Consider the following 20,395-nt stretch of genomic DNA (forward strand, 5'->3'; position numbering starts at 1 on the left):
GTTTTCAAGGGGAAGAGGGGACAGCAGGAGGTCATTGTACACATTGGAACCAATGACAGAGTAAGGGAAAAGGCTGAGATTCTAAATAGAGAATAGAGAGAGTTAGGCAGGAATTTAAAAAGGAGGTCCTCGAGAGTAGTAATATCTGGATTACTCCCAGTGTTATGAGCTAGTAAGGGCAGGAATAGGAGGATAGAGTAGATGAATGCATAGCTGAGAAGCTGGTGTATGGGAGAAGGATTCACATTTTTGGATCATTGGAATCTCTTTCGAACTAGAAGTGACCTGTACAAGAAGGATGTATTGCACCTAAATTGGAAGGAGACTAATATACTGGCAGGGAGATTTGCTAGAGATACTCGGCAGGATTTAAACTAGTAAGGTGGGGAGGGGAGTACCCCAGGAGCTAGTGAGGAAAGAGATCACTCTATGACTGGTACAGATGAGAACAGAAGCAAGTCAAACAGTCAGGGCAGGCAGGGACAAAGCAGAGAACAAGGTAGGACTAATAAGTTTAAACTGCATTTATTTCAATGCAAGAGGCCTAACAGGGAAGGCAGATGAACTCAGGACATGGTTAGGAACATGGGACTGGAATATCACAGCAATTACAGAAATGTGGCTCAGGGATGGACAGAACTGGCAGCTTAATATTCCAGGATATAAATGCTACAGGAAGGATAGAAAGGGAGGCAGGAGAGGAGGGGGAGTGGTGTTTTTGACAAGGGATAGCATTCCAGCTGTACTGAGGGAGGGTATTCCCAGAAATACATCCAGGGAGTTATTTGGGTGGAATTGAGAAAAAGGAAAGGGATGATCACCTTTATTGGGATTGTATTATAGACCCCTAATAGTCAGGGAAATAGAGAAACATATTTGTAAGGAGATTTCATTTGTCTGTAAGAATAGTAGAGTGGTTATGGTAGGGGATTTTAACTTTCCAAACACTAACTGGGACTGTCATAGTGTTAAGGGTTTAGATGGAGAGGAATTTGTTAAGTGTATACAAGACAATTTTCTGATTCAGTATGTGGATGTACCTACTAGAGAAGGTGCAAAACTTGACCTCCTGTTTGGAAATAAGGCAGGGCAGGTTACTGTGGTATCAGTGGGGGAACACTTTGGGACCAGCGACCATTATTCTATTCGTTTTAAAATAGTGATGGAAAAGGATAGACCGGATCTAAAAGTTGAAGTTCTAAATTGGAGAAAGACCAATTTTCACAGCATGAGGCAAGAACTTTCAAAAGCTGAGTGGGGGGCAGATGTTCGCAAAAATGCGAAGTCTTCAGAAATTAGATATTGAGGGTCCTGGGACAGTATATTCCTGTGAGGGGGAAGCAAAGGCTGGTAGGTATAGGGAATGCTGGGTGAATAAAGAAATTGAGGGTTTGGTTAAGAAAAACAAGGAAGCATATGTCAGGTCTATGCAGGATAGATCGAGTGAATCCTTTAGAAGAGTATAAAGGCAGTAGGCAAAAAGGGGACATGAGTTAGCTTTGGCAAATAGCATTAAGGAGAATCCAGAAGGTTTTTACAAATACATGAAGGACAAAAGGGTAACTAGGGAAAGAATAGGGCCCCTCCAAGATCAGCAAGGCGGCCTTTGTATGGAACCACAGAAAATGGGGGAGATACTAAATTAATATTTTGCATCAGTATTTACTGTGGAAAAGAACATGGAGTACAGATTCATAGCTCCTTGAAAGTGGAGTTGCAGGTAGAGAGGAATGTAGTTGAATGAGCACTCGCAGACAGGCTAGTTATTAAGGAGATGTGTCAGCTGCTGCTTCTCTTGAGTTTTTTGTGTTATTCCTATTGACCAGAGCTATGCCTACATCATGACCACATTGTGGAGAATGTAGCAGAACATAGGCTCCAGTGAGCTTCTCCAGAGTCGTCCAGTCAGCGGGGCAGTTACTTTAAAGTCCTGTTCTGTAGAAGGATGATGGGACCCAAAACATTTACTCTGCTTTCTGTCCATTGATGCTGTCAGACCAGCTGAGTTTTTCCAGCAGTTTTTGTTTTTGCTTTTTTTATCTCATTTCCGGCATCCACAGTTCTTTGTTTCTTTTACTTTAGTGGCTCAGTGGTCTGCTCTGCTGTTTGAATGGCAGCATAGCTTTCCTTTTTATATATGCTGACCATGTGTGGGATAGCTTTTGATGTCGAGTCATTAGCCATAATTAAAGATTTCCTTTGTTCCCTTGAACCACGCTCTGATTTGTGACGGTGACTGAAAGACTGAATGAGAGCATTGTGACTGTTGTCAGCACAGTGAGCATTCCCTTCATAAATGGTTTCATTTAATTGCACATTCAGCACATGATTATGGTTATAGTACTTCTTCATATTTTAGATGTCACACTCATGAGCGTTCTTGGGAAATCTCATCACCTCTACAAAGTCATGCACATGTTGTTTGCCTTTTGGTATAGAGAGAGAACACAGTGAACACCCCTTTCCTTGCACAAAGTGCATTTGTCACCTTCCTGCAGGAGAGAGGCATTTGAACTCCAGATCATAACCACCTTTTTGTAACAACGTGCCTTGCTCTGATGCTGCAGATTATGTGGGTAATTCCTTCCTGAAGTGTAGATAAGTCAACACTGCTCCAAGTGAAATATTCCTGGAGGACTAATGGTGGGTAAAACCTCCTACTGAGTATTCATCCACACATCTATTTTGCTGCCTCTTCGTTTTTGCTCTCTCATTGTAGCTCAAAGGGAATTGCAACTGTAACATGTTATGAACGGGATAAAGTGATCTGACCAGAACTGTTACAGTCATAGAAGGTATTCTCCATGTCAGGAACCACTTCTTATTGACTTGACAAGGTTGCCAGGGTTGACTGGTTTGAGTAATAGGGAGAGACTGAATAGGATGGGGCTATTTTCCCTGGAATGTCGGAGCCTAAAGGGTGACCTCATAGAGGTTTATAAAATCATGAGGGACATGGATATGGTAAATAGACAAATATATAGAAGGGTACCCAATAAACACAATCCGCCGATTCCTCAGAAACAAACCCAAACTAGCAAACACAACGCAACAAAATCTATAGCCACATTATCTTACATCAAAAGCATATCAGAGATGACTTCCAGACTACTCAGACCCTTGGCATTATGGTAGCCCACAAACCTACCAACACACTTAAACAGCAACTAATGAACCTAAAGGATCCATTAGATACTACCAGTTAAACTAATGTCATTTACAAAGTACCATGTGAGAATTGTAAAAAAACACTACATCGGACAAACTAGCAGGAAACTTGCCACTGGGATACATGAACACCAACTGGCCACCAAAAGACACGACCCACTATCACTAGTTACCATACATACAGACAAAGAAGGATACCACTTTGATTGGCAAAACACACATCCTAGGACAGGCAAAACAAAGCCCTGCATGAGAATTCTTAGGTGCATGACATTCTAACAAGAATTCCATCAATAAACATCGATTTAGATCCTGTCTACCTCCCCTTGAAAACTAGAAATGACATTACCCACCTTAAGAAACCAAGACCTATAAATAGAGAGGTGGGACATACCAACAGCGCTTCACCAGAGACTCTCCCTGATGATGTTACCTAGCATGGTGACGAAGCATCTGAAAACAAACCTTCAAGCTTAGCAAGCTAACTTATATATTTATCATTAACCTGACCTGCAAATCTTCTCAAAAATTGCTAACGAAGTCTTTTCCTCAGGAAGGGGAAGTCTAAAAGTAGAGGGCATAGGTTTAAGATGAGAGGAGAAAAGTTTTAAAAGGGACCTAAGGGGCAACTTTACCAAGCAGAGGGTGGTGCGTTTATGCAATGCCAGAGGAAGTGGTAGAGGCTGGTACAATTACAACAATTAAAGGGCGTCTAGCTGGGTCTATGAATAGGAAGGGGTAGAGGGATTTGGAACAAATGCTGGCAAGTGGGTCTTTGATTTATTTAGGATATCTGGTCAGCATGGATGAGTTGGACCGAAGAGTCTGTTTCCGTGCTTTACATCTCTGTGACTCTATGACTTCAACTTAATCTGATTCTTCAAAGCACCAAGCAGTTCCACGAGCTCAAACTGAGCCAAAAGAAATTCATCAGTGGCTAACTTGATAGTATTGGTAGCACTTTAGACAGCCGTAGTGGGGGAGTCTTTTGTACTCCTGAATAGCTGTTCAACTGAGCGTGTGTGAGAATGTCAGCTGGAATGACAAGCTCAAAATTAGCTGTATTGGTCTAAAATCAATGGTACATAACATCTACCTCATCTGTACCTCCTGGGCAGCTTTTGATTCCCTGACCAATGTAGCATCTCAGCTGCTTTGTTGTTTACAGCTCAGTCATTAGCAATTTTGTAACACATGTATGTATGTCGGTCACATGCTGCACATATTGCAGAAATTCTAAACTGTAGATAAGTACAAGGTGAAATTAGACATAGTGAAAGGAAAATTGCATCTATTTCCAGAATGTCTAGAATGAATAATCAACTATTTGAACTGTTAGTTTAAAAAAAACTTTGATAATCTAACTCACTAAAATAAGTGAACTTCTTGGAGTATAGTTTGTATACTTGATTGATGGTCCATGCATTTGGGATTAGGTTAGGGACCAAACTCATCATGATTGCTGTCTCTACGTCCTGTTACTCTGACCCAAGTTGCCATCAACTATCCATGAAACCAAATTAGCTGCGATGTATCTTTTGAATACTTAAAATAAAATGATGATAACAACCTATAAAATATTAAATATTCAAAATAACATTGACAGAATGTCAAAATTTACAGAAGTGATTGTAATCACATAGAAAAGATGTACAAAATTCTCACTTAACCCTCAATCCTTACAGGGGACCATTGAATGAAGATGTATTTGCTAATCCGGGAATTACTGAAACAAAGACGCTCAGTCCTGAAATCCAGACAATCACTGAGCAAATTCGTCAGCTTTTGCTACAGGTAAAGCTAATTGATATTTTCATTGTGTATTTTAATATAAACATAATTTGGTTAGCACATTGCTTATTAAAACTGTTCTATCTTTTCCATTTTAGCCAGTTTACAATAATGGTTCCAGTGGATATGGAAGTTTGGGAAGTAATGGATCCCATGCACAGTTCATGAGTGTAGCCTCTTCCAGTGATAGCAGTGGTAACATTAATGAAGAAAGTCACTGGAATAAGCCTGTAAGTTTGATCTCTGTTGTAACTTATTGAATGTAATACAAATTGAAGTTGGGCCAGTTCCCCAGTGACATTGAATGTCTATCCCTGTGACTTTAGTTGGGTTTCAATTCAACTTTTAAGTAAGTCCTCATTCTAAAATGCCACATTCAGTGTTGTTCTGACTTAACATTGTGGATGTAATGGAGGCAGTCGACATACTTAAAATCAGGGCTACCAATTTGGCGTTATATGATGCAATTGGTGCCATTTTAGATCTAGTGTGAGGAGTTCTGTTTGATTGCTTTTCAAAACATAGTCGCTTATTTTAAAAATGCTGTAGCTTCTTTTTGTAAGGAATATTTATTCATTTTGCATCCTTTACTTGACTTTCGTGAGGCCTGCTCACAATTCCCTTCAATCACTGCTCTCCAATTGTCTTGCTTCCTACTTCTGTACCAATTGTGGTTTCCCTCCTCGCCACTTTCCCACCCAGCTCTCTCACTCGTAACTCCACTTGTTCCAAATCATTTGAAGCTAATTGAGAGAATGTTACTACCTAGCTGAGATTGCTAATTTAGCTATGGTTTAGGGCTAAATCAGAACTTTGATTTAGAGCCATAGAGTCAAAATGTCATACAGCACAGAAACACTCCCTTCAGACCAAGGTGTCCATGCCAACCAGTTTTACAAACCTAAACTAGTCTCACCTGCCTGCATTTGGCCCATATCTCTCTCTAACCTTTCTTATTCATGTACCTGTCCAGATGTTAGGTTAGATTAGATTAGATTACTTACAGTGTGGAAGCAGGCCCTTCAGCCCAATAAGTCCACACCAACCCGCCGAAGCGCAACCCACCCAGACCCATTCCCCTACATTTACCCTCCCCCTAACACTACAGGGCAATTTAGCATGGTCAATTCACCTAACCTGCACATTTTTGGTGCTGTGGGAGAAAACCTTTTAAATATTTTCACTGTTCCTGCATCTACCACTTCCTCTGGCAATTCATTCCGCATACGAACAACCCTCTGTGTAGAAATTAACTGCCACTCGTTTCCCATTTAAATCTTTCCCATCTCACCTTAAACCTGTGTCCTCTAGTTTTGAATTACCCTACGCTAGGTGAAGACCTTTGCTATTCACCTGATCTGTGCCTCTCATAATTTTATAAACCTCTGTAAGGTCACCCATCAACCTCCCATGCTCCAAGTGAAAAAAAAAGTCCCAGCTTATCCAGCCTCTCCTTATAACTCAGACCCTCCTGTCCCAGCAACATCCTTGTAAACTTTTTCTGCACCCTTTCAAAATTAACAATGTTCTTCCTGTAGAAAGGTGACCAGAACTGTACATAGTATTCCAAAAGTGGCCAAACCAACATTCTGTACAATCACAACATGACTTCCAATCCTTATAATCAGTGGTCTGAGCAATGAAGACAAACATGCCAAATGCCTTCTTCACCATCCTGTCTACCCTGTGATGCAACTTTTAAGGAACTATGCACTTGAACCCCTAAGTCTCTGTTTGACAACATTCCCCAGGGCCCTCCCATTAACTGTGTAAGCCCTACCCTTGTCCATCTTACCAAAATGCAACACCTCACATTTATCTAAATTAAACTCCATCTGCCACTTCTCGGCCTGTAGGCCCAGTTGATCAATGATCCCTTTGAACTCTTAAATACTCTTCTTCCCCGTATATTATACCGCCAATTTTGATGTCATCTGCAAATTTGTTAACTATGCTTCCTATATTATCATTTATATAAATGATAAACAACAGGGAACCCCGCACCAATCTCTGCGGAACACTGCTGGTCGCAGGCCCCAGACCAGAACACAATCCTCTACCACCATCCTGTGTCTCTACCATCAAGCCAATTTTGTATCTACTTGGCAAGCTGTCCCTGAATCCCGTGTGATCTAAATTGACTAATTAGTCCATCATGCAGAATCTTGTCAAATGCCTTGCTAAAGTCCATATAGACAACATCTACTGCCCTGCCCTCATCAACATTCTTGGTCTCCTCCTTTAAAAACTCAACCAAGTTTTTGAGACACAATCTCCCATGCAATTGTGAACGAGCTGAAGAAGAACTTATAAGTGAATGCTTGTATCTTATTCCTCACTTACACCACCTATGCAAATTGGCATCTTCTAATTAGAAGCTGCTATTATTTCTATTTTTGTGGGACCTGAATGGTTACTAATGGATTGCAAATACCTCCAGTCAGTTTAAAAGGTTGGTGACATTATCCATCTCCAAGTCTTAAACTTTTGTACTTTAAGCATATAAAACTGAAAACCAGTTAATTAAATGCAGATTAAGTGAAAATGGAAATAATTCGGATGAAACTCTGAAAAACTGGAAAATGTCTGATTGTGATCAGGATAGCCTTATAAAGAACTTGTGAATCAGCAATGACAATTAAGCATATCCAAAGTATTACCTGTGGAATCCATTTTTGGACTGAAACTGGAACCCACAACCTTCTGGCTGAGTTGAGAATGTTATTGACGAGACAGTAGTTCATTCTTGGCTGCATTGATCAAATATTCTAGTTAAAAATATTAGCACGTTGAATTCAAATAATGTAAAGTAATTAAGTGTGCTTTAATGATTTAATGACTGTGTGCCTTCAAAGTATTTTTTCTTTTGGGTTGTTTGCCGAATTTTGAAAAGCCTTTTGTTTCATTCTCTATTTGGTTTTGTCAAGTCCCAAAACAGATTCTGGCAGCTAGACAAAACAGTCTGTAAAATTTCAGCCTTCAATCATTTGTTTCTTTCAGATGACGTTTCAGAAAATTTGTAAGGATGTGCATTTGGTCAAAAATCAAGGACAAGCCATGTTCATTGAGAACAGAGGAAAGAGTGAATCAAAACGCAGACACAAAAGCGGTAATAGGCTTAATTAAATTTCTTTCATTATCTAGACACGAGTGATGAATTGACTTGAAATAATTTTGACTTCCTTGACTTCGTGCATGTATCAAGCTCAAATACATCTGTTATGAGTTGTAGCTATTCATTTCTAGTAATAATGGTAGTAGTTTACGCAGAGTGACGTTATTCTGCAGAAAGGTTGCAATAGTTTGAGGATCACTTGTTTAGTCACTGTAAAAGCAACAACTTAAAAGACTGCAGTTTATTTTTAAATGCTCCAGAAATATAGTTCTACCTCAGTGCAAAGTAAATATCTTGTGTATAAACATTCATTTCCTGTTATTTGATTCTGGCTAAGTACAAACATAAAAGAAGAATGGGAGGAAGGAAGTATAATTGGCAACGTGAGGGACTACATTTTGATGGCACATATTTGAAAGGCAGTCATTTTAAAGAGGAAATCTGAATTTATATTTTAAAACATGTAAAATGATTTTTGATTTCTCCTCACCTCTCAACATGTTTCCATAACAAAAATATAAAGTTTATTGTGCAAGTTCTTAAAATCTGTGAAAATGTGAGTACCATTTCAAAAGTAGGTGCATGTGCTGACCGCCGAATGCACACTGTTAATAGAATGTTAGCCAGATCTCACATAGTACTCAATTATTTAAAAGCAGAACATTTTCAAATTGTAAACATACATCTTAATCTCTACCACAAGAGATGATAGCATAGTGGTGTAGATGATGGCTTTGCAATGGTGCCAGTTTGCCAGTGGCTAATTTGTTGTGGGTTCAGTTCGAACCTTTGATGTTATTTCTTTTTTTTTGCTTGTCATATGAGGAGCAGGTGAGGACTCTGGGTCTGCACTTGATAGCATTTAAGAGGCTGGTGGGGGTGGGGGGGGAGGGGCTCATTGAAATTTACAGAATACTGAGACCTGGATAGGGGTGGATATAGAAAAGATTCCACCAGTAGGAGAGACTAGGACAAGAGGACACTGCCTTAGAAAAGGGATGACTCTTAGAACTGAGATGAGGAGGAATTTCTTCAGCCAGAAGGTGGTGAATCTGTGGGACACATTCCTGCGGAAGGTTGCTGAGGCCAAGTCATTGAGTGCCTTTAAGACGGAGTTAGGTTTTTGATTAGGTCCTCCACTATGTGTAATGGTTGAATTATACGTCTGCCAGTGCTCACTGACTAAGCTGGAGCAATGGTCATTCTTTTTAAGACACTGAAAGATAGTCAACAATATGATAATCAAAGCCTAATACAAGTCACCATCTATTCTTTGTAACATAAGTTACCATAATTCAAAAGCCTGAATTTGTAAACTAAGTAATTACTTGGCTTTTTGTCATTTTGAAATGATTGTGCTGAACTATTCACACATGAAGCATGATTCTTCACAAGAAAGGGAGTCGGAAGGTAAGAGGGTTACCTTAGAAAGTGTATTGAGGTCATAGTCAGATCAACAATAAAATAATTGAATGGTGTAGTCGCTATGGACTAGACTAGACCACTCAAAACATTCTGAAGCAGGCAGCCCAGACTATGACTTTGCAATTTGTTTCAGTAAGTGTACAGTAATGGTTCCAGTTGATATGGAAGTTTGGGAAGTAATGGATCCCATACACAGTTCATGAGTGTAGTCTCTTCCAGTGATAGCAGTGGTAACATTAATGAAGAAAATCACTCTATGTTTGACCTCTATTGCAACTTATAGATCATTTCACCCCAGTGGCATTGAATGTCTGTTCCTGTGACTTTAGTTGGGTTTTAAATCAACTTTTAAGTATGTCCTCATTTTAAATTGCTACATCGTGTTGTTCTGACTTAACATTATGAATGTAATGGAGGTTAAAAGAAGTTAAAAAGCTCTGGTGTTTTCATTGTAGTAAAGTAGGCCACACAAAATCAGTGTTGGTGAGCTAGGGGAAAGCTAAATGTAAGAAAACTGGACAAGCCTGGAAATTTTGTTGGGCAAGTAACAAAAAGCACAAGGGAAGTTAGACAACTGCCTCAGAGTGTACAAGATGATCAGAGATTAATTATGGAGGAAATGCCAGATCTGCTTAAAAAATATAAATGCAAGGGTAAAGTTTATTCACATAGTCAAGAGTAGCAGGTAAAGAGGTTACAGTATTAAGGGACACTGAATTCTCTCAGTCTGTACTGCTGAGGGATGAGGAGATATGTACTCCTGAGGGACTATTGCCTGAAAAGGTACTGGTAACAGGAATTCATGGTGAGAGAAAATGTGCTCAATTATGTAAAGTGAGGCTAGAGAGTCCACAGAAGAGTGGAGAGTTTGTGGTAGGAGTACTGGACAAACTCTCAGCTCCAGGAATACAATTTGTCCTTGTAAATGATAGAGCTGATTCACCGGTAGGTGTGCTGCCTACTCTATTTGAAAAGCCAGTGGAGACACAGGCAGCTGAAGAAATGAAGGATGTTTATCCATGAATTTTCTCTGATTGTGTGATCACAAGATCAGAGGCACAAGCTGAAGCAGGAGAAATCAAAAGGCACAAATAAGGAAGCTGACAGAGCTTTATCTGAGACTTTTTTTGGTCAGGTAAGTGGCACAGAGCAGGAGCAAATAGGTAAACATTTGCTAAGCTGATCAAGTTATAGCAGAAAGATAACTTAAAACAGTTGTAAAACTGTGTGTTATTACTTAACAAATGATGTCGTCATGAAGAAATGGAGACCACCACACGTTCAAGCCGATGAGTAATGGTCAGAGAATCATCAAATTGTTTTGCCAATAGGATATAGAAATGAGTTGCTGTGAGTGGCACATGAGCTACCAATTGGAGGTCATTTAGGGGTGAGGGAAACACAGGCTATGTTACAAAGACAGTTTTACTGGCCTGGACTACACAAGGATGAAGTTGAATTTTGCCACAAAGGCAGTTATAAAACCTGCATGTTTAGTATCTATTCTATCATTTGAGGAACCTTTCACACAAGTCTTAATTGATTGTGAAGGTCTCCTACCTCAAACAAAAAAAATGGGAATAAGTACTTATTAACCATAATGGATGTGTCAACTAGATTTCCAGAGGCAATCTCATTATGCAACATCACAGTTAAAGCCTTGTAGAAGAATTGCTTAATTTTTTTTACTAGAGATGGACTATCAATTGGATCAAGGATCAAACTTCACATCCAAACTATTCAAGGAGTTTATGGATCACTTGGGAATAAAGCCATTCAAATCTATTGAGTACCATTCAGAATCACAGGGAGCGCTAAAGAGATAGCATCGAACACTAAAGGCCATGTTGAAGGCTTATGGTCAAGATTATCCAGATGATTGGGATAATGGAGTTCTATTACACTTTTTGTGATTTAGTGATGCACCAAATAAATCGACCAAATTCAATCCATTTGAATTAATATTTGGGCATGAAGTAAGATCATAGAACAATATAGCGCAGAACAGGCTCTTTGGCCCCCGGTGTTGTGCAGATCTGTGAACTAATGTACGCTCATTACCCTACACTATCCCATCATCATCCATATGCTTATCCAAGGACTGTTGAAATGGGTTGACTGCATTGGCAGACAGGGAATTCCAAGCCCTGACCACTCTGAGTGAAGAATCTGCCTCTAACATCTGTTTTAAATCTATCACCACTCAATTTGCAACTCTGCCCCCTCATAGATGCAGAGGTCATCATCCTAGGAAAAAGACTTTCACTGTCCACCCTATCTAATTCTCTGATCATCTTGTATGTCTCTATTAAATCACCTCTTAGCCTTCTTCTCTCCAATGAGAACAGACCCAAGTCCTTCTGCCTTTTCTCATAAGACCTTCGCTTCAGACCAGGCAACATCCTGGTAAATCTTCCTTGCACCTTTTCCAATGCTTCCACATCTTTCCTGTAATGGGGTGACCAGAATGGTGCACAATACGCCAAGTGAGGCCATTTCTGTACCCTACTGACAAAACAATCTCTGACCATTTCTCATCGGCTTGAATGTGCGATGGTCCCCATTTCTTCATGAAGATATCATTTGTTAAGTAATAACACACAGGGATGCAGTCACTCTCCTCTTCTGTATATGCCTTTTGATAGAACTGTTTTAAATTCTCATCTTTCTGCTATAACTCGATCAGCTTAGCAGAGCTAAAGATACTTGCATGTTTACCTATTTGCTCCTGCTCTGTCCCACTTACCTGATCAAAAGAAGTCTCAGATAACACTATGTCAGCTTCATTATCTGTGTCTTTTGATTGCTGTTGCTTCAAATTGTTGCCTCTGTGATCTTGTGATCACACAAGAAAATTCATGGATAAACATCCTTCATTTCTTCAGTTGCCTGTGTCTTCACTGGCTTTTCAACTAGAGTAGGCAGCACACCTACCAGTGAATCAGCTCTATCATTTACAAGGACAAATTGTATTCCTGGAGCTGAGAGTTTGCCCAGTACTCCTACCACAAATGCTCCACTCTTCTCTGGCCTCTCTAGCCTCACTTTACATAATTGAGCGCTTTTTCTCTCACCATGAATTCCTGTTACCAGTACCTTTTCTGGCAATAGTCCCTCAGGAGTACATATCTCCTCATCTCCCAGCATTACCGACTGAGAGGATCCTGTGTTCCTCAATATTGTAATCTCTTTGCCTATTACTCCAGGCCTATGTGAACTTTGCCCTTGCATTTATATTTTTTAAGCAGATCTGGCATTTCCTCCTTAATCATCCCTTGTGCTTTTGTTACTTGTCCACCAAAATTTCCAGGCTTGTCCAGTTTTCCTACATTTGGCTTTCTCCTAGCATACCGACACTGATTTCATGTGGCCCACTTTATTGCAATGAAAACATCAGGCCTTTTAATTTCTTTGTTCCACGTCAAGGGTTTCATTTTTATCCTGTGGTGAGTTATCCTTATGACCTTCCCTGAGATCTACCTTTTCCTTTCCACATGAGGATTTCTCTTTGCCCCAATTTCTCTACCTCATGGACTGAAATTGATTCTGGAAGCCAAACTGAGTTTCATGGACCAGCTCATTATCATCAGCCACTTCAGCTGCTGACCTTGCCATTTTTACTCTGCTCTTCCACATGAGTTCACATACTTCCTCGCTAAGGTTACCTTCAGCCTTTACCTCCAGCCTTTTGAGCCGACTTTCCTTTTTAAATGTCAGTTTTTGAAGTTCAAACACACTCTGTCATTTTCTTTATCTTCTGCTGCTCTTTTTCTCTCTCTTCTGCTTTTAATCATAACTCGGACTGTTTCATTTCTGCTGCCCTTTCCTTATCTCTCACCTCAAACTCAAGCTGCTTCATTTGCAATTGAATTCTTGCCATCTCTATAGATTCTGATGATTTTTCCGGCAAGTTTAAATCTTAACGTACTGCTGTAATTATCTCTCCTGTCCTCACAGAAGCAGGCATTTCCAATCCCAGTTGATCTGCTATTTCCTGCAGCTTGGTCTTATTCACTTTTGAAATCCTTCCAAAGTCACCACATCCACTTCCAGAAAACGTTTGGTGACATTACTATCCCAAGTTTTGTTTACCCAACTAAACTAACATCCAAAATAAAGACACTAGCACCTACCACTCGCTGTTTAAAATCATGGGCGAGCCCCCAGTCTGTTACGGAATAGGCCAGACCACTCAAAACATTCTTAAAGCAGGCAGCTCAGACCATAACTTTGCAATTTGTTTTGGTAAGTGTACAGTGAAAATTATTCTAAGTTAGCAAGGCTGACTACTAGGTTTTAAAACAGACAAAAATGTATTCTCAAAATTATGCAATGAAACACTAAGAACAGAATAAAGAGCCCCTATAGAATTCAGTCTATCCAAACTAGACTTAATTATATTGTTCTGAGTATACATAACAGTCCCAATAAGCAAACCCCCTTTTTTAAAAAAAACAGTAAAAATAGAACAGATGCTTACAGGTTGAAGTTAGAAGGGCAGAAGGGGAGAGAGAGAGAGAGAGCCTATTTCTACACAGCTGAACTCCTAACTAGTTCTGGACTGAATCACTCAGCTTGAGAGCTGACCGCTCCCCTTTCATTATACAAGTCACTTCTAATCATGATCACTTTGGCCTGAAGTCTCATCTGTATGCATATAAACAAAAGGTCTCTCAAAATCCTTTCATTTCTGTACCAAACTAGTCATCTCTGAGCCAAGAGATATTTATGACCCTTCTGAAAAAAACTAAAGACACAGTATCCTTGAGAAAAGAAACAGATTTTTTCAAAAAAAAGGGACCAGCTTTGTATAACAGCAGACGTAAGAGTCAGTGGCCCAGTCCTGCTCCTTATTCTTGTGTTTATACTTGGAAACATCGCAAATGTTTGCATATCACATATCAACTGTATTGTGAAAGTGCTAGTGAGCATCTTCAAACACAGTTTTTAAGTGCAGTTTTTAACTTGCAGAAGCATAAAGAGATTTATATCATATTTGTTAACTCATTTATTTAAAACCTCTTAAATCGTGTCGCTTTTTTTTTCCTTTGAGTATTTTGCTGAAACTAAACCCAGTAATGTTAGAAACAATCCAATTATGTTAAGATCCAGTTTCTAGGATGATAATCACTTTTAGGTCAGTGACTGTGTGGTTATTTTAAAGTTTATTTTAAACTGCATGTTGGAAATAGCTTGTTCTAACTCTTAAAAGTACATATATTTTGCAGTAACACAACAAAAAGAAACTTGTGGCCAGAGCAAAGACTTTAAAGCCAGCTCATCCAAGGGTGCTGCACCCAGCAATGCAGTAAAAAACATGCTGTCGGATGATACAAGATGCAAGGAACAGCCAGTATATTGTTATCAGCAAATAAACTGCTTGGACAGTGTAATAAGGTGAGTGAGATCCTGCTTTTGCTCCCACAGTAATGCAGGTCCTGGCTCCTTTTTGGAGGGCTATTGTAGCTGATTGTTGTGCTTTGAAGAAACACACTGTTAGAAATGGACAAGTCAAACAAACCTATGCTGTGCAAGTTGCAGAGAAATGCAATAACAAATCCTGGATATCATTAAATGATCAATTACATATGATAAAATCGTCACAAATGTAAACAAAGTAATTTTATATCATGGAACATTACTGACAAAAGAATACGTTAAAAATCTGTCGATGATGTGGTTTAATTTCATTCTAAGCGTACTGTCTTCATTCTTTAAAAAAGTAGTGTTTTGCTGTAATAATGTGTTATGAGTCAAATTTTCAATGAGTAGGTCTTCTGCTCCCGTGATTGGTTTGACCAGTAGCAAAGAAGTTGACAAAATATGGTGAAAATACAAAATTCAGAACATCAAAATCAAGAAAGGTTTGACTGATTTTCCCCATAAATGGCAAAGTTAGAATCTTGGAAATGAATGGTGGCTATATTATTTCCATGCATTTGCATCTCTTTATTAACTGAACTCTCTCTATTTCTATGCAGCTTCCAATTCTCTTCTTCCCTGAGAAATTTCTTACATGAAAGTCAAAGATACCTGGCAGCAACAGCAGCTCATCATTTGCTTCTCAGGACTTCTTCCAACTTTGTCTCCGCCACAATATTGCTGCATACTCCATGAACAGTGTCCTCCAACACCCTCTGTCCACATTGACATCCTAGCAAACCAGCAGCCACACTATGTTGTCATGGGTGCATTTGGACCAACTCTCACTCCATTTCGACCATTCAGAACTTCACTCCAGAACAACTGTGACTGACTTGCACGTTTCTGCTAGGTTGCTCTGTGCAGGGGGGCACACATTTCATGCATCTAAACAAGATGCATTTTAGGACTTGACTTAAATACTCTCTTGCTTTGCACTTACTTTGAGGTTCTCTGGCTTGCGTGTTTTTCAGCACATAAGCTCTTCAGTGCAAAGTTGCAGGCTGTCAACCTCTATGGCTTGCGTTGTTTTTTAGTGTGGAGCAAGAGGCCGGCAGCCTATCACAATGTGGAAGGCTTAATACTCAAGGGTTGAGCATGCCACTGTATGGCACCATGCAATATCACACCGGCAGTATGTGCCAGCTGCTTATGTGACAAATACACAGCATATGCTTCAAGCACATGGTAAAAAGGGGAGTAGGACCTTGGTCAGTCAGCGAGTGCTTCTACTGATGGTCAAGGGTCTTGTATGATTGCACTCCAGGAAGTTGCCCATTATTGATCAAGTGTTTGATCTACCAGAGTTGCATGTAGGCCAGTCGTGTAGGCCAAGTGCAACCAATCGTGGAATTAGAGTTGAGTCATTCGGCTGTTGCGGAGACTTTGGTCTGAGGACTGGACCATGATCAATCAGAGCGTCCTGCCACGTCACTTGGCAGAAGGCCGAGGGTCCTGAGGATTTGGACTTTAATAGCCAGGAGGCTTACCAGAGGGGCAGCCAATGGATGTTTGAGGAAAGTGTGAAGCTCATGTTTTAAGGTGGGGTTCATTCAGCTGCGTTGCTGAGGGACTGAATACATTGAAAGAGAGCAATTCAAGATAGAAGGGTGTGATTTCATGGAGCGAGGGAGCTCCAGGAGTTGGATGTTTTATGTGTCACAATCACTCTGGACTCTGCTTCAGGAGCATTACAGACAATAAGGACATGGCAATTCACAAAGCCATGGGCTGGAGGATAAACTTGGAACCTTATCAATTTTATAAAGGGATGATCAGAAAAGTTAGGAGGCTGAAACGTTATCAGGAATACTAAGATGGCAACAGGAAGGAATTGGGTATCTTAGGTAGAGTCTGGAAATCGCTCACGAGGACACCAAAGTTGAAACCTTGCTGCCTTCAATCCAGTTAATGGCACTATAATGAGACTTAAGAGGTACGAATAAGTTACAAGCTACTGTTTGCCTCTTCATAAATGGAGTATAATATTCTGTAGCCCTGCTGTAGACAATTTTACTAATCGTGTCCTCAATGATTCAGTAGTGCCACCCATCTGGCTTCAAATTACAGTTAACTGGCAAGTAATTCGTCTTCCAACAACAAACATAAAAATTATGAGCTCGAGCAATCATGACAATGACATCATTCGCACTAATAGACTCCTTATCATGTCAGATAAGCAAATCTATTCAAATGCTAACTTAAATGTCTCACCTGGGTTTGCCATTTGAGATTCACTTTTTATACCTGACACTGTAAGAAAATACTTTGGAACTTCCACATTTGCACATTGAACTGTAAATGTGCAAGGACCTGGACTAAGATGGTCAAAGTTGGCTTTTTGGAGAAGGGGTTATCAGATATCACAGTGGATTTATACCTAAATTTTATTTCCCCCAGTGTTTGTGAACACTTGGGTTCATGAAATACATGTGGATACGGTGACATACTTCAGAGCTCTTTCACCAAGTCTTGACATTGGCCTCTTTGGGAAACCTCCATGGCATACTGTGTCAGGGAATAAAATGACACTCCATTGTGATTGATGTGGGAGCTCAGTATTGAAATGGTGTTGCCTTTCTCACAGGAACACCCAATGGCTACTGCTTCGAGAGCACCTGTTACCAGCCCACCTGTTACCAGCCTGCAGAGTTTGTCAACAGAAATGGTTTCCAATCCATTAATGTTCAAATTTATCTGTGATCATCGATTCCAGATTTTGGATGTCTGCACCAGGAGTTGCAACGATATATGCATACGGGTGAAATCTTTAGCTTCCTACCTCCTTCCATGATCCTGGGGCTATTTGTTCTAGGAGACAAAGGCTATCCCCTCCAAATATGCCTTGTGACACCTTCACGAAGCCCTGCAACTGATACAGAATGAGGACATAATGCTGCCCACACATACACTATTTTAGACCAGACCGTCCTCAAGATGGAGCTTCGTTGCCAGAACTGTTTTGGCAGAACCTTGCAGTATACCCTAGAAAGGTCCTGCATTATTGTGCCATACTGTTCCCTTCAAGACTGGGGATTTAGTAAAAAACAAGAGGGGACATACAGGATGCAGTCAAAATAGGGAGTCAGCAGAAATCTTCAGATGTTCATACTTGTGCTGAGCAGCAGATTGAAAGCAACCCTGAGGCACTGCCTCTTGACCCTTGCGTGATTGGTTAGCCTTCAATGTTTCAGAATTTGTGTAGCCAACTAAATTGACCTGAAATGTGGGATGGCAGTTACCATGAAAGAAGCAGCAGTTTATGCAACTTTTCTCAACAGACATTGTGCTGTGAGGGAATGTGGACGTGTGATCAGCATATTGTATACCTGCCACCCATGAATGACAGTGCATTCCCTTGATAGCTCCAGAAACATGTGGAATCATTGCTGATTCCACACATTCACTCAGAAGGTGGGCACTAATGTGGAAAATTTGTGTAGGGGCCAGGCCCAAGCACAATCCCTAAACATTGCTTTAGCCTCACAGTTTTCCGCTTTAAAATGCAATACCTTGGCTGCAGCCAATATTGAGTCATACAGCATGGAAACAGACCCTTTGGTCCAACTCATCCCCTCTGATCAGACACCCCAATCTGATTTAGTCCCATTTTCCAGCATTTGGCCCATATCCTTCTAAACCTTTCCTATTCATATACCCACCCAGGTCCCTTTCAAATGTTGTAATTGTACCCGTCCCCACCAATTCCTCTGGCAGCTCGTTCCATTGATGCACCACCCTCTGCATGAAAGGTTAACCCTCAGATCCTTTTCAAATCTTTCTCCTCTCACCTTAAAACTATACTTTCCAGTTTTAGATTCCCCCATCCTAGGAAAAAGACCTTGGCTATTTACCGTATCCATGCCCCTAATGATTTTATAAACTTCCTTAAGATAACCCCTCAGCCTCTAACTCTCTCAAGGAAAAAGTCCCAGCCTATGCAATCTCTCCCCATAACTCAAGCCCTCCAGTACTGGCAACACCTTTTTAAATCTTGCCTGCACCCTCTCAAGTTTAACACCATCCTTACAATAGAAGGATAACCATAATTGTGTACTAAAAGTGGCCTCATCGGTGTCTTGTACAGCTGCAACACAACATTCCTACCATATGCTCAGTGTTCTAACTAATGAAGGCAAGGATGCCAAACATCATCATCACCACCCAGTCTACCTGCAAATCTACTTTCAAGCACCTATGAGATCTCTTTGGAAACACTCCCCAGGGCCCTACCATTAAGTGCATAAGTCTTGCCCTGGTTTGCCTTACCAAAATGTAACACCTCACATTCCTCTAAATTAAAGTCTATCTGCCACTCCTTGGCCCATCTGATCAAGGTCGCATTGTACTCTGAGGTAATGTTCTTCATTGTCCACGACACCATCTATTTAGGTATCATCTGCAAACTTCATAACCATATTCACATCCAACTCATTTATATAAATTGTGAAAAGCAGTGGACACAGCACTGATCCTAGTGGCAAACTGCTGGTCACAGGTCTTCATTCTGAAAGGCAACCCTCGACCACCACACTGTCTCCTATTTTCAAACCAATTTTGTATCCAATTGGCTAGATCTCCCTGGATATCATGTGACCTGACCTTACTAACCAGTCTACCATACAAAACCTTGATGAATGCTGCTGAAGTTCATATAGGCAATGATTACCACTTTGCCTTCATCAATCTTCATTGTCATCTTGTCAAAAAACTCAATCAAGTTAGTCTCTTCACCAACTTTCCACAAAGATCTGGGAAACACCTAATGAGGTCCTGTGGATTTATACATTTTAGGAGTTCCAGCCCCTCCTGTTCTGTAATATGAACTCAAGACATCACTGTTTATTTCTCCAAGTTCCCTAGCATCCATGTCCTTCTCCACAGTAAATACTGGTGTGGCATATTTGTTTGATATCTCACGTTCCACACATAGTCAGCCAAATTGATCTTTATTCTCTGTGTAGTTACTCTTTTGCCCATTGGGTATTTAGAAAATCTCTTTGGATTCTACTTAACTCTATTTGCGAAAGCTATCTCATGTCCCCTTTTTGCCCTCCTGATTTCCTTCTTAAGTATACTCCTACTGCTCTTATACTTCTCTAGGGATTCACCTGATCCCAGCTGTCTACACCATTTTCTTGATCAGATCCTCAATTTTTCTAGATGTCCAGCATTTCCTACACCTACCAACCTTGCTCTTCACCCTAACAGGAACATACTGTCTCTGAATTCTCATCTCATTTTCGTCTCTCTTCCCAATTGTCTTTTTATCTGAGAATAGCCTCTCCCAATCAACTTTTGAAAGTTCTTACCTAATACCATCAAAATTGGCCTTATTCTAATTTGAACTCTAACTTTTTGATCAGTTCTATCCTTTTCCATACCTACTTAAGCGAATAGCATTATGATAACTTGTCCCTAGGTGCTCCTCCTCTGACAGCAATGGCACAGTTCAAGAATCGTAAAGTCTAATTA

General features: G+C 40.2%; 1 protein-coding gene across 1 annotated transcript in view; it reads left to right on the forward strand.

Moving 5' to 3' along the window:
* per2 (period circadian clock 2) overlaps positions 1-20,395 on the forward strand; it is an 85,193-nt gene that overhangs the window by 42,141 nt on the left and 22,657 nt on the right. The window contains exons 13-16 of the mRNA XM_060834238.1: positions 4,854-4,962; positions 5,058-5,189; positions 7,960-8,068; positions 14,728-14,896. Of these exons, the coding sequence (XP_060690221.1) occupies positions 4,854-4,962; positions 5,058-5,189; positions 7,960-8,068; positions 14,728-14,896 (519 nt within the window). The remainder of the gene's footprint in view (positions 1-4,853; positions 4,963-5,057; positions 5,190-7,959; positions 8,069-14,727; positions 14,897-20,395) is intronic.

This window comes from Hemiscyllium ocellatum, chromosome 13, assembly GCF_020745735.1.
Source record: "Hemiscyllium ocellatum isolate sHemOce1 chromosome 13, sHemOce1.pat.X.cur, whole genome shotgun sequence".
Lineage (NCBI taxonomy): Eukaryota > Metazoa > Chordata > Chondrichthyes > Orectolobiformes > Hemiscylliidae > Hemiscyllium > Hemiscyllium ocellatum.